Below are 14,537 nucleotides of genomic sequence, written 5' to 3'. Positions count from 1 at the left end.
GGGTATACAAGGTAAATTAGACATAGTTCCCACCCCTGAGCAATTTATAGACATGATTTATCTCCATAGAATACTTTTAAAAAGTTAGGTCTAGGCCTGTGCTATCCAGTATGGTAGCTATTAACCACATGTGGCTATTTAAATGTAAATTTAAATTAACTAAAATTAAATGAAATAAAAACATTCACTTCTCTTGTTTTACTAGCCACATTTTAAATGCTTAATAACCACATAGGACTAGTGGCTGCCGTATTTGATAGTACAGATAAAGAATATTTCCATCATTGCAGAAAGTTGCATTGGACAGCACTAATCTAGAAGAAACCAGTATGATAAGCATTTATCGTTTTTAAAAACATATTTGCTTCTCTCTCCCCAACACTAAAATGAGTTAAATATCAAAAAGAAGGACACTACATGCTTCTTCAGTAAATATTCTAACATGCTTAACAATAAAGAATGCTGTAAGACCATGGCTCTTAAAATTTATTAAAATCTACTGAAAGCTAACATCTTTTTCCCCTAGAAAAAGCATGCTAGTACCAAAAGGCATGTATCAAAAGCATGTACCAAAAAACATGTTCAATTACAAGGGGTTCATGGGCCCTCCAAAGCCCTTTCATTAATTCTGTAGTAGGCCATGATCCTCAGGTTAAGAATCCCTACTGCAAAGTAAATTTTATTTTCCCATTGACTTTCAGTATAAAATTGACGGTGCAATTTACTATTAAATATGCTTCTTTCTGACAATATTAAAATTATGTTTAGAATAATGATGAAGGGAGAAACAAAATGTAAAGAATGAAGAACTGTCTTCAAAATGACTAAAAAATAAACCGAACACTTTGAGCTAAAAATATAATACAGAGCCAGCAAATCTACCAATTTGGGTCAGGTATCATAATCAATAAAGAACTATGTAGTTTTAGCAAATTTGCCAAGTTTTCCATTAGTCTTAAATCTCTACCACATCCCTACCTTACGGTGAGAAACCTTATGGCGTGATAGCAGGAACACTCTACCAGCCTTCAGAAATCTAGTCTCCTGATGTAATTTCAATACATATAATAAGTATTATTTAAGAGTGACTTTGGTGCCTCGATGATCTTATCTATCTGGACATTCAGAATGAATGGGTGGGGTTCCATAGGCCAGGAAGACCCTAATTTGAACTTTGGAAAAAAAAGAGTGGCTATTTCTTTGAAAATCTGTTGAATTAGAGAAAGTTTTTGCAAGGAGAGCAAAATTATAAATGCAGTTGGCTCCAGGTATGGCTGAGAGACAGAATCCTACATGGCTCTGAGTTTCTGATTTCTGAGCCAACGTACAATTTGTATTTGTGTGGAAGAAGCACTGAAGCATTCTTTCCAGAGTGGTAATCTGAACCATATGTAGACTGATTAATAGTTATGTCATAATAAAACCTCAATTAGCAGAATTCTAGAGGGATAGCCTTTTATAAATAAAGGAAAGTTTACTAAGAAACCTCCCTTCTCCCATCCTCCCCAACTTCTTTCTCTATTTTTCTTCCTTTTGAAAAATTTTAATGGTGGGGAAAATCTTTCCCCAATGTACATAAAGCTCCTCTGCTGCTTTAGTAAGTACAGTCTACTGAACATAAGTGAGTCTGTCTTTGAGCTTATTGTATCTTTCAGGGTGTCTATTTTGCAGACTAGTCATCATATTTTTATAGAAGTTAATATATGAGCTCAGGCTGAAAATAAACTGGAAATTTTCTGAGAGTGGCAGCTAATGCCCATTTATTTTCTTTTCACTTAAAAAACACCTATCAAGGCTGAGGGCAGTGGCTCATGCCTGTAATCCCAGCACTTTGGGAGGCCCAGGCGGGCAGATCACTTGAGGTCACTAGTTCGAGACCAGCCTGGCCAACATGGTGAAACCCTGTCTCTAGTAAAAATACAAAAATTAGCTGAGCGTGGTGGTGCATGCTTGTAATCCCAGCTACTCAGTAGGCTGAGGCACGAGAATCTCTTGGACCCAGGAGACGGAGGCTGCAGTAAGCTGGGATCACACCACTACACTCCCTCCTGGGCAACAGAGCGAGACCCTGTCTCAAAAAAAAAAAAAAAATCTATCAAGAATATGCAGGAAAGTTTTCATTCATTTGTGTATCAGTTTATATGCATACAGTTTCATGTAACAAACAGTGCTACTCACAGTGGCTTAAATTGAAAGGATATTTATTGTTGACCTAACAAGAATTGTGGAGGTAAGATGTATAAGGTTGATGTTGTAGTCTAGTGACATCATCCAAGGTCCTGGGTTCTTTTTATCTATCCACTTTGCCATCCTCAACTGAAAATCTTTAGTCCTGTGACATCTTACCTTGTGGTTGCAAAATGGCTGCTCCAGCTTCAGACGTTTATCCTTACACAATAGCCTCCAAAGCTGAAAGGCAGAAAAGAGGGAAAAGTCTTCTCCTTGCGCAGTTTTCTCTTTTATCAGGGAGAAAAATCTTTCCCATAAGCTCCCTCCCCCTGCCCCTAAGCAGACTTCGTTTTACTTGCCATTGTCCAATATTGGGTTACATGCTTATCCCTGGAGCAATTCCTGGCAAAGGGGAATTAATTTTTTGACTTAAGAGTCATCATGGTTCATCGTTTGGGGAGGGACACATTGCTGCTGAACACAACCTGTGATCTTTTAGTAAGAAGGAAGGGGAGAATGGCTGCTGAACAGGCAACCAGCAGCTTCTGCTACACATGGATTCTTCATTTTGCTTCTGTGGGACCCACTCTTGGCATATTTGTTCTCACACTACTGAAGAAGCCATTTGCTGTTTGCCTATCAGTGATCCCAAAGCCAGCTATCTCATTTCTTTGAAATTGTAGGCACAGAAGGCAGTAAGGCCTAGTGAAAAAAGAATGATAGATTTGAAGGCCAGGCAGACAGGATTCGAATCCCTGATTTACCATTTACTGGCTGCATAACCTTGGACAAGTAAAGACGTTAGAGACTTGGTTTCCCTATTGATAAATCTAAAATAGTACCAAATGGCCAGTGTTATTGTATAGATTTAATGAGATAGTGCATAGAAATTGCCTAGCATAGTACACATATCATAGGCACTTAGTGTGTGTTATTTCCTTTCCCATGTGAATTCAATTGCACAGAAATCAGATTGCATTTAGCTTAGCAGATAGACCAATTCGGAAAAAGAGTAAGTTTGACTCCAGTAGGTTTTTTTTTTCTTTTTTCCTCCTTACTCATCTATGTTCACCTAAAAGTCCCCTCTCTTATCTACAAAAGACTTGTGGGTAGAAAGCAGTGTGCCCTGTGTTAGGGTAGTGTCCAGTTACTAAGAGAAAGCTATAAAACCATATATTCATTTCTTAATTGGTTTGCTTAAATATCTGTTAGGTTTAATATAGGAAACAGAATCCTCTCTAGGTATTTTATGCAAAAAATGATTTAATGCAGGAAATAAGGTACTCACAAAATTGGAAGGGCTGGAGCAATGGAAGTCAAGAAGTCTGCATTAAAGGTCAAATGGCACCATGACTTCAGTCCAGATGCCAGAAACTCCTCCTATCACTCAGGCTAGGAAACTGTTGCTGCCGTGATTATCACCACTGCCAACGTCACTATCCTCCCTACCACACAAAGCTGATGAGGGGACAGTGGACACAGTTGACAACACTCACATCTGCTGAAGCCTATTTTCTGCATGCACAACTGTAGAAAAGAGTTCCTTCCCTTTGATTCCTTCCAAATCACTAAAAGTAGGCCCTTTCACAACCTAGGGATAAGGGAATCTAGAAACTACTTTTCAACCCAATGCCAGGCTTTCTTCCGCCTTACCCATGTGAAAGCCCTCCTTATCTTACTAATCTGTGATTCCCCTGCTGGGCTATCTGCCCATGTGCATTCTCTCTTTGCCCCTGTTTTCCCTCTATGCCCTGTTTGGGCTCTGACATCCTGCTCTGGCCTACCATGCCTCCCTGTCCTTTCTGGTACAGATGTCTGCCTTGCCCTAAAGGCCTTAGAACTCAGTTGTTCAAGAAGAGAAGATTAGGAAAGGGTAAGAGTTCTCCTTGCTTTGTTAAAAATTACCGTACATATCTTTGTATTTCCCAACAATTTAGTGTTAGAAGTTTTTGAACTTTATAAAAAAGGAGTCGTATATATAGTATATAGTCTTCTGGGACCAACTTTGCTCACAATATTATTTTAGTTTTATTCATCCATATTGTTGTTCTCACACATGAGCTTTGCCATATTTTAAAATCTTAATGCATTTTTGCATTTTGGGGGTTATGCTTCTTTCTTTATTCATTCAGCATTCTATATTTTCCCATGTTAAGAAACTTCTTCAAAATGAACATTATTATGTTATGAATGGATCATAATATGATTGACCATTTCTTGTAGTTGGATATTTAAGTTAATTCCTATCTTAGAATGTGGTAGATGAAGAAGATAGAAGAAAAAAAGGCTGAGATTTTCCATGTGGCAGACTAGCTGGAAGATGGTTATTTGCTGAAATGGGAAACACTGGGGGATGCACAAATTTGGTGATAAGAAAAGGAATCTGGTTTTGAGCAGGTTGAGTGTGAGTGTGGAGATATCCAGACAACAGTTGAAGATTCTAGCTTGGCTCTTAGGAGACAGTTCAAGGCTAGAAACAATGGATTTATCATCAGTACATGGGGAATGGTTTGAGGCAAGTATGGGAGTGAGATGGCCCAGGAAAATAGTCTGGAGATATGTAAAGGACCAATACTGGACTCCTGGGAAATACTTATGTCCAAATGGCAGGCTGATCTAGATGTGCTGTCCAGAGAGTCTGTTTAGAAAGGAGGAAGAAAATCGGGAAACTGTTGTCATTTGGAAGCCACTGCAGAAGAGAGCTTCATGAAATGAATGGGTAGTCATTCATACTAAATGCTGTAAATGCTGTAGACAAGTTAACCAGGATGACAACCGAGGGCAAAATGTATGTATGTGTGTATATGTGTGTTGGAGGGCTGGGCGGGGGGAGAAAGCTTGCTGCTCATGTATCTGGATTTTTTTTTTAATTTGGATGATTGAAGGTTCACATGCAGACATGCAGTTCAACTGTTTCCTTGGGTAGATTCCTAGAAGTGGAATGACTTGATCAAAGGGTTTGAGCATAGGCCTTTGATTCATGTTGTTAGGTAGGTTTCCTGGTTTTCATTGTTTTTTGTTTTGTTTTGTTTTTGAGATGGGTTCTCACTATGTTATCCAGGCTGTTTTTTGAACTCCTGGGCTCAAGTAATTCTCCCACCTCAGCCTCCCTAGTTTCTGAGATTACAGGCATGAGCCACTGTGTCTGGTTCCAGTGCTCATTTTTTTATATGCAATGATGAATAGTTTGTAATTTTGTACACATCTGGGTGTGCAGAGACAAGGTGAGGAAATCTGCAGCAAAGGAAAATACAGAATTGGGCTTCTGTAGTTGTGGGTCTTTTCCTAATGAACACAGTCCAGCCCTCATCTCCTCTCCACTTTCAGTTTCCACACTCTACATCTCTCATCCAGAACACAAGTGGAACAGGGACCATTACTCATTAGCTGCATGGGGATTTGAATAACCTCACAGTGGAGGATGTTCTTGTCTGTTATGGTGGCAAGTAACTACAACTAAATGCGTGACCAAGACAAAGCTAACTCGAGTCATTAATTAGACTGTGAAGTCTGGAGGGAAGTTCTCTGAATTTAAGATTACAGTTTTGAAGTTTGGCATCTGCTACCACTTCAAGGATTAAGGATTTACTGCTCACTGGAATTCAATATTTAATATTCTAAAAACCATTCAGCTCCAGCTTGTGAATGAGTTAAATTAAAATAATACACAGACGTTCTCTCTGAGGCCGTGGTTTTTATTGGTAGCAACGCTCATTAAGAAATTTTACTGGCTGGGCACGGTGGCTCATGCCTGTAATCCCAGCACTTTGTGAGGCCGAGGCGGGCAGATCATGTGAGGTCGGGAGTTCGCGACCAGCCTGACCAACATGGAGAAATCCCGTCTCTACTAAAAATACAAAATTAGCCAGGCATGGTGGCACATGCCTGTAATTCCAGCTATTCAGGAGGCCGAGGCAGGAGAATCCCTTGAACCCAAGAGGCGGAGGTTGTGGCGAGCCAAAATCACACCATTGCACTCCAGCCTAGCAACAGAGTGAGACTCCGTCTCAAAAAAAAAAAAAAAAAAAAAAAGAAATTTTACTTGAGCCATACGTTCATGAGAGGTTCTAAATAAGCACACAGATAGTCTATTTCAGTCTTCATTTCCTACAAATGCTGTATATAGAACCAACTTTGTGTTTCTTTTGTCAAGATAAGACATTTGATTTACCTCCTTATCTTGCATTTAAATTTATTTCACAAGATGGACCTGTTTTCAGGTACCATAAACACCCAGTTCTACTGGGTTTTCTTTGACTGCTGGGGAAACTGTGGACTGTGTCTGATGCACACATTTTATTGCATCTCCCCTGGCATGAGATTCATATACATTGGCATCTTCTCAGAGTGAAGTTGACTCTCTCTGTTTCCCTATTCCAGAATTTCACTTGGCATATGGTGATTCCAAAACAGTTTGAGGCTCATTTTGCTTGGTTTTTGGCAATCTCAGCTCAGCCGGTTTCACTCTGAGAGATCTCCTGTTTGTTCCTTCATGAATGGCCACAGAAGCTTTTGCTCTTGGCTCTGCATTCTAATAGCACCTCCTGCATGGTCTGTGGCAAAGGAATGCTTTGAAATATGTGTCCATACTATGTGGCTTTTCTTGCTGCAGTTTCTGTTCTTTTTTATTGTAGGATCGGGAGACTCACCACTAGAAGACGATGAAGTCGGGTATTCACACCCTAGATATAAAGGTGAATGCTTTGCTTATGTGCTAATGAGGACCTGCTGGTGCCAGGAGAACTTTCCTTTTTGCCTTGTGAAACAGATTGTAATAAAGTGACCAGACAACACATTTAAGTTCTAATTATCTATCAAGGAAAAAAAAATATATATATATATATATATATATACTCCCTTTTTTAAAAAAGGAAATAAAGCAAAATGCATTGGAAATCTCTGAAATGCTGTCTTTCAGCATCCCAATGGTCATTTTATTCTCATAAGTTTCTTTACTGTCCTCACTTCTGCAAAGGCAGCTGTAGCTGATGAAAGTGAAAATCAAGCCTAATTCATACATTACAGCCAGAATCATCCAGAGTAAACCACCTAAGGTCAAATCTGGACCAAGTGCTGATAATGTACTAAGATGAATGGGGAAGGAGAAAACTTGATTTTCATAAGCTCATTTCATCGTGCTCTTTCTGAGCCCAGCATGGCTCCTGAAACGGTATGTTAAAGTATGTTGCTCAAATGAAACTTAATGATAAAGAACTCCATCTCTACATATTCCCAGCAATCCACTCCCCAGCACGTATAAAAAGCCTAAACAAGAACCTTCTGTCCAGACTCAGGTAAGTATGTCCACAAATATTTCTACTGGTGAAACATTTCTCTGAAGCTTAGGGAAACCTGGGAGAAATGAAGGTAAATTTAGAGATGCTTTCTCTCTGAATCTAGTTCCTCTTACAGTGGAGGAAGAATTTGAAAAAAAAAAAAATGGTTAACAAAGTTTCACTGCAGCATTTTGCCCTGGAAATTTGTCCTAATTCCTGGGATGAGGACATGGCCCTTGTTTGTTGTGATGTGTCTCAGATACAGGAGAATCAGGGTAGGACTGGACAACTTTTGACTGGAGATGTCCTTCAGTTGTTTTCTACACAAGTGAACAATATTTCCAATATAATGACTGGTGCCTGGTGCTTATGTGCAGGTGTGCTTCCCATCACATACCACATTTTTTTGTGAGATCTGAATGCAAATACTCATTCCTACCTATAGTTTCTATCTCCATAGTCTCAGGAATTAACCAATCAAGCAAAGCACAAATACGTTAATCAGATGCTTTGGGTAAGGAAAGGTTCTAATTCGCAAAACTTCTTAACTATTTATGGGTTTAGATTTTTTTTTCTTTGAGTCCCTTGTTGAAAAATCTTCCTAAAACACATGCATGCACAGATGACCCTTCACATCTACAGCAGGGGTTGCCTAGTGCCCTCAGGTCCTTGTTCTTCACATCCATCCTCACCTCACAGCATTGCAAATGTGACAGGTAGACCAGATGGCCAAAATGTGTGCTTGCCCTAGAACTTACCCTGAATGTTTAAGAATAAATTTTCTTAGGGCATTGTTTCTATTGTCAGTTAAATTGCTTACTGGTAGCAATCATTTCAGTATGTATAAGTATATCAAAGCATCATGTTGTACGCTTCATACAATAAAATTTAAGTTTTATTTATTTTTATTATTATTTTTTGAGATGGAGTCTCACCCTGTCACCCAGGCTGTAGTGCAGTGGCGTGATCTTGGCTCACTGTAACATCCGCCTCCCAGGTTCAAGCGATTCTCCTACCTCAGCCTCCCAGGTAGCTGGGACTACAGGCACACGCCACCACACCCAGCTAATGTTGCATTTTTAGTACAGACGGGGGTTTCACTATGTTGGCCAGGCTGGTCTCGAACTCCTAACCTCAGGTGATCCACCCACCTTGGCCTCCCAAAGTGCTGGGATTACAGGTGTGAGCCACTGCACCTGGCCAAGTTTTTTTAATTTTAAAAGCTAGAGACAAGCCATTATTAAGTGACGGTTTAGTTTTAGATCCTGAGGCCCCTGCACGGTGTCCAGCACAGAGTAAGTGTTTTTGAATTAAAGTAAAATAAGAAAGAAAATTAAATGTAACCAACATTTACGGTGCTCCTGGTATGTGGCAAGCATGGCTTTTGATTCTTTTGCTTGGAATACCATCATATATTCATATTAATTGAGTGAGTTTGTGATGTATGAGTATGCAGGTCATGTATATACATACATTAGTTCCCCCTTATCTGCGGTTTCACTTTCCAAGGTTCCACTTACCTTCAGTCAACCGCAGCCCCAAAATATTAGATATTTTGAGAGAGAGACAGTACATTCACCTAACTTTCATTGCAGTATATTGTTATAATTGTTCTATATTATTATTAGTTGTTGTTAATCTTTTACCATGCCTAATTTATAAATTAAACCTCATCATAGGTATGTTTGTGTAAGAAACAAACAGTATATATAGCGTTAGGTACTATCCAAGGCTTCAGGCATCCAATATTCCCCGTGGGCAAAGGGGGAGTACTGTATATCACAAATATATGTAGTACATACAGATTATATTAAAACCCTTAGAGGAAGGAAAATTTATTCAAGGAAGTTCTTTAGGCCTTGTGTGAGCTCCTACCCATTTATATCCACATGGTCAAATTTAATCAGCTCTAGGTTAAGCCTTTAGGACATCACCTTTACCTAGAAAGTCCAGGGAAGATTACTTGAGTCTTGAGTTTAGGGCTCACTTGCAGCTGTCTGCAAAACATTATATGACGAAAGTATTAGCTAGACCAGGGACGGTGGTGCGTGCCTGTAGTTCCAGCTACTTGGGAAGCTGAGACAGGAGGATCACTTGAGCCTAGGAGGCCGAGACTGCAGTGAGCAATGATCATGCCACTACACTCCAGCCTGGGTGACAGAGTGAGACCCTGTTTCTAAAAAAGAAAAAAAAGAGAAAGTATTAGCTGAAGGAAATGTGAAGGCAAAACTAAAACAGTGGTCTATGCATAAGACGTGGCCAGAACTGTTGGTTTTTGTAACTGAGAAGCAGTTGGAGGCATATCCTCAGAAGAGAATTCCTGGGAAAGTAAAACAGGGTCTGTCCTCCTTCCTGGCCACATGATGGCGGTCTTACCTCACTCACTGACAGCTCAGGTGCTGGGTTGGAGTGATGAGCCAGGCAGTTGCAGGGAAGTGGCTCCTATTCATGGCATTGAGAGCCCGGCAGGCTTTAGGGAACTCCTCACTGTTCCCCATCAATTGTGGGACAATGGGGCAGTGGCTGCTGTAGGAACTTATCCACCAAGGAGCTAGTGTTGCCCTTATATTTTATGGATCTCAAAGAGAACATTTCAAAAGCACAGCAGGGAGGTTCTGATTTATTCATTTCATCCCAGCTGTGCTTTGGGCAACTATGAGACCAAAATCAAAACACCTGCAACTTTGCCATCTGGGGAGGGTGTCACCCTGTCACGTAAATGGGGCATAACTGGGGACACTTCTCTATGGAGGGCAATTTGTTCTTTGACTTTAAGTGAAATTTATATCATGTTACAAACACCTGGAAATTGTAGCATCATTTAGATTAATGCCAGTATTACAACATTTTAGAGAGAATGTGCATACGGCTCAGACGAAATCCAAATTAACCAATTATTGAATCCCTACCGCTGTGTATGACATCAGTTGCCCTTGAAAGAATTATCTAAAAAATAAAAATAAAAAATCTTATGTATCTAGTTAAGGGAAATACTAAAAAGAACAAGCATTTATTGAACATATATGCTAGGTACTGTGCTAGATGCTTGATATGCAATTTTTATTTCGTCCTTGTAACAGCACTATGGCATAAGTATAGATATTGACTCAGAGAGGTTAGCTAACTTGTCTAAGATCACACAGTCAGTTATAGAGGAACTCAGATTCACGTTCAGATATATCTGACACTTAGTCCCATAATCATAACCTCCCTACCCGGAGACACCTAAGAAAACATGGGGCACTAATTGAAGGTCCAAAATTTGGAATGTAGCCAGCCTGGGACAGTAAGAGTAAGGGGACACATTTTCTGAAAGTGTCATTTCGTATTTATCTCCTCTTTTGTTTCTGCTACTTGTAGATACCCCGTGGTGCTCCCCCATCAAGGTGAAGTATGGGGATGTGTACTGCAGGGCCCCTCAAGGAGGATACTACAAAACAGCCCTGGGAACCAGGTGCGACATTCGCTGCCAGAAGGGCTACGAGCTGCATGGCTCTTCCCTACTGATCTGCCAGTCAAACAAACGATGGTCTGACAAGGTCATCTGCAAACGTGAGTAGGCCAGCTCTGTGTTGGGTCCTCAGGGATGACCAGAGCCAAAGTTCTTTTGCTCTGAGATTGAGGATTTTCACTGAATATTGATGAGAAAATTCTCCTTATGATCAGGGGGACACCAGGGGGATTCTAAGATATGGTGGAAGTGAGTTGGCTCCTCTCAGAGAGAATGATATGATCAGCTGTTTGAGAAAAGGGGAGAGAAGATCATTGTTCAGAAAATGAGTTACATTTGTTCAGTTAGTGCTGGATCCTGAAGAGGTGTTGGGGATTTAGAAACAAATAAGACACACATGGGTCCTGCCATGAAGAGGCTTTAGTAAGGCAGAGGTGTCAACTGGGAGATAAGTACAAGGAGGGTACAAAGTCAGGGACATATGGTAGCAGATTAAAGAAGTGTTCTCCTGGCTGGGCTCAGTGGCTCATGCCTGTAATCCCAGCACTTTGGGAGGCCGAGGCGGGTGGGATGCCTGAGCTCAGGAGTTCGACACCGGCCTGAGCAACACGGTGAAACCCCGTCTCTACTAAAATACAAAAAATTAGCTGGGTGTGGCAGCGTGCATCTGTAATCCCAGCTACTCAGGAGGCTGAGGCAGGAGAATTGCTAGAACCCGGGAGGCGGAGGTTGTAGTGAGCCGAGATTGTGCCACTGCACTCCAACCTGGGTGACAGAGCAAGACTCCATCTCTTAAAAAAAAAAGAAAAAAAGTGTTCTCCCAAGGAGTGGGGCTTAGGGAGGCAGCAAAGAGTCACAGAAGAAGTGATGCTTATTTATGAAAGTGAGTGTGCCTCAAGGGAGAAGCTTAGAAGAGCAGCATTTCAGGGGCTGGCTTTTAGCTTCATGACAAGTCATACCTCATTTGGGAAATTGAAAGTGGTACAGCATTGTTGAAGCACATTTTAGATGTCTTTGGTATTCAAAACAGCCACCACTTTTTGAGCACTTATGGTTTGCCAAGAATTTCACATACATTTGATTTTTACAGTAACACTATCAATATGGGTGCCATTATGTTAACTTCATTGTCAGGGAAACTGAGGTTTCAAGGCTGCAGCCATGTCATCAAGACTATGCAGACTCTGCAACTGGGTGACTGTAGTGGACAATCTGCTCTACCCAGATCTCCTCGATGCCTTTTACTAGTTGTATGTATCCAGTACCCAGCTTCTGAGTACTTTGCTCTTAAAGACTTGGAACTTCAACCTTATTCAGAAGACTGCTCCTTCAGAGGACTGATCCCACTCACTCTCTCTCTCTCTCTCTCACTCTCTCACTCTCGTTCTCTTTTCACAAGAGAAAGCATCTCCTGTGAGCAGCCTGTAGCTGCCCAATGGCTGACTGATAAAGAATTATGAAAGCCCAGCTTCCTTGCCTGGGGGCAGGACAGAATGAGCTGTCATTCACACTCCAGAGCTTCCCTATGGGATCAGGCTGCTGCTGACTTTGCCTGAGATCTCATCTTGCCTGGCTTTCTCCCCTTCCCTGTTCTGCTTTCCTCACCCCCTCACTAGTCTCCCTGGGAGCACTTTCTTACTAAACCTCATGCACATAAATCTGTATCTCAGAATCTGCTTCTGGGGAGCTCAACCTAAGATAGTGGCTTAGCTGGGTTGCCAACCCAAGCCAGTGTGACAGGAAACTTTGTGTCTTCTGTGTGACATAAAACCATCCATTGTTTCTTAAATGCCATTTGTTTTATTTATTTATACAAAGTCCTGTTCTTGTTGCCCAGGCTGGAGCACAATGGCGCAATCTCAGCTCGCTGCAACCTCTGCCTCCTGGGTTCAAGCGATCCTCCTGCCGTAGCCTCCCGAGTAGCTGGGATTACAGGCATGCGCCACCACGCCTGGCTAATTTTGTACTTTTAGTAGAGTTGGGGTTTCTCCATGTTGGTCAGGCTGGTCTCGAACTCCCGAAGTCAGGTGATCCACCTGCCTCGACCTCCCAAAGTGCTGGGATTACAGGAGTGAGCCACTGCGCCTGGACTTCTTATATTTAAATTAACTTTTCACCTCATGCTTTCAGAGTTTCTAGACTCTGAAATGAAACTCTATAGACAAAAACTAAGAAATGCTGAATATCTGATTTTCTCATTTTCAGAAAAGCGATGTCCTACCCTTGCCATGCCAGCAAATGGAGGGTTTAAGTGTGTAGATGGTGCCTACTTTAACTCCCGGTGTGAGTATTATTGTTCACCAGGATACACGTTGAAAGGGGAGCGGACCGTCACATGTATGGACAACAAGGCCTGGAGCGGCCGGCCAGCCTCCTGTGTGGGTAAGAAAATGCCACAGCCCTTAGGAGGCACTTGCTTTGGGAGGAGCAGGGGGTGTTCACATCGTGGATTGTAAAGGGAGCATCACTATTCCTCCTGTAAGGCCTAAGCATGCAACTTTGCTCTCAGTAGCATCACTGGTTCTCTGGCTCAGCCCTAGATCTAACCTCAGTGTCTATCCTGGAGCTGACTTCATAGCTGATGGCTTCCATCTGACTTTTGTCTTTTTCTTGGTTTGCTATTGAGGCAACTACAGGCTGGCAGAGATGTGGCATACTCCTGCTGATTTTAGTTCGGGGGCCTGAGCAAAGTTATTGACACTATAGGGACAGTCCAGTAGAGAACATCTATGTGTCTTTCAGCCCCAATGTAGTTCCTTTGTCATTGACTCTGGTGGTCAGCAAGCACTCAATTTGTTCAGCTGGAAGGGATTTGGATATTTTGCCTTACTCTGGGTTTGTTGGGCAGTGAGTGGTTCCCATGGTGTGGTCCTGGGAGCAGAAGCAGCAGTAGCCTCTCCTGGTCTAAGAATGCAAATTTTTACCAACCCACCCCCACCACCTGCTGAGTCAGAAGCTTTAGGGGTCAGGCACAGCACTTTGTTTTTTAATGAGCATTCCAGGGATTGTGAGGCACTCAAATAGAGAGCTACTGATCTAAGGCACTGCTTCTCAAACTTTACTGTGCAGCGAAGTCCTCTAGGGACCTTGGGAAAAATGCAGATTTAAATTCAGCAGGTCTGCGGTGGGTCCTAGGATTCTGCTAAACGATGCTTTAGGGCAAAGTTTCTGAACCTCAGCATGATGGACATTTGGGGCCAAATAATTCTTTGTTGTGGAGCCCTGTTTTTTTTGTTTGCAGGATGTTTAGCAGCATCCTTGGATTTTATTCACTAAGTGCCAGTAACACTGCCCACAGGGGGCACCTCACAGATGTTGCTTTCAGTATCCTCCCTGTGATTAGCTATGTGCATAGCTCTTCAAAACAAACCAAAAAGAAAATTGAATCTACTCCCTCATATTGGAAGGGGCAGAGGTGATGGTGGGAGGAGAGAAGCTCAAAAATCTCTCTGCTAAGCAAGCTTTGGCAGAGTACTCTAGGGATCATACTGTTTAAATTTCCAGATTGTGTGCAACAATGGAAAGAAAATGCTGATTGTTCTCAAAAACCAACAGCATGTCTTAAGCTGGACCAGATGCGCCTGGAACCTTCCCAGAGGAAGAGAGAATGAACCCCAAATTCAGGAGATTCATATTACAGT

General features: G+C 41.6%; 1 protein-coding gene across 2 annotated transcripts in view; it reads left to right on the top strand.

Annotated features, from left to right (window-relative positions):
• SRPX (sushi repeat containing protein X-linked) overlaps positions 1-14,537 on the top strand; it is a 72,381-nt gene that overhangs the window by 36,448 nt on the left and 21,396 nt on the right. For both annotated transcript variants that reach the window (XM_003815383.5, XM_034949897.4), the window contains exons 2-4: positions 6,804-6,863; positions 10,806-10,997; positions 13,102-13,278. In XM_003815383.5, coding sequence (XP_003815431.1) covers positions 6,804-6,863; positions 10,806-10,997; positions 13,102-13,278 — 429 coding nt within the window. The remainder of the gene's footprint in view (positions 1-6,803; positions 6,864-10,805; positions 10,998-13,101; positions 13,279-14,537) is intronic.

The sequence above is a fragment of the Pan paniscus genome, chromosome X (assembly GCF_029289425.2).
Source record: "Pan paniscus chromosome X, NHGRI_mPanPan1-v2.0_pri, whole genome shotgun sequence".
NCBI lineage: Eukaryota > Metazoa > Chordata > Mammalia > Primates > Hominidae > Pan > Pan paniscus.
Note: the sequence above shows the minus strand (reverse complement) of the source record. Positions and strands in the feature narration are given on the sequence as shown.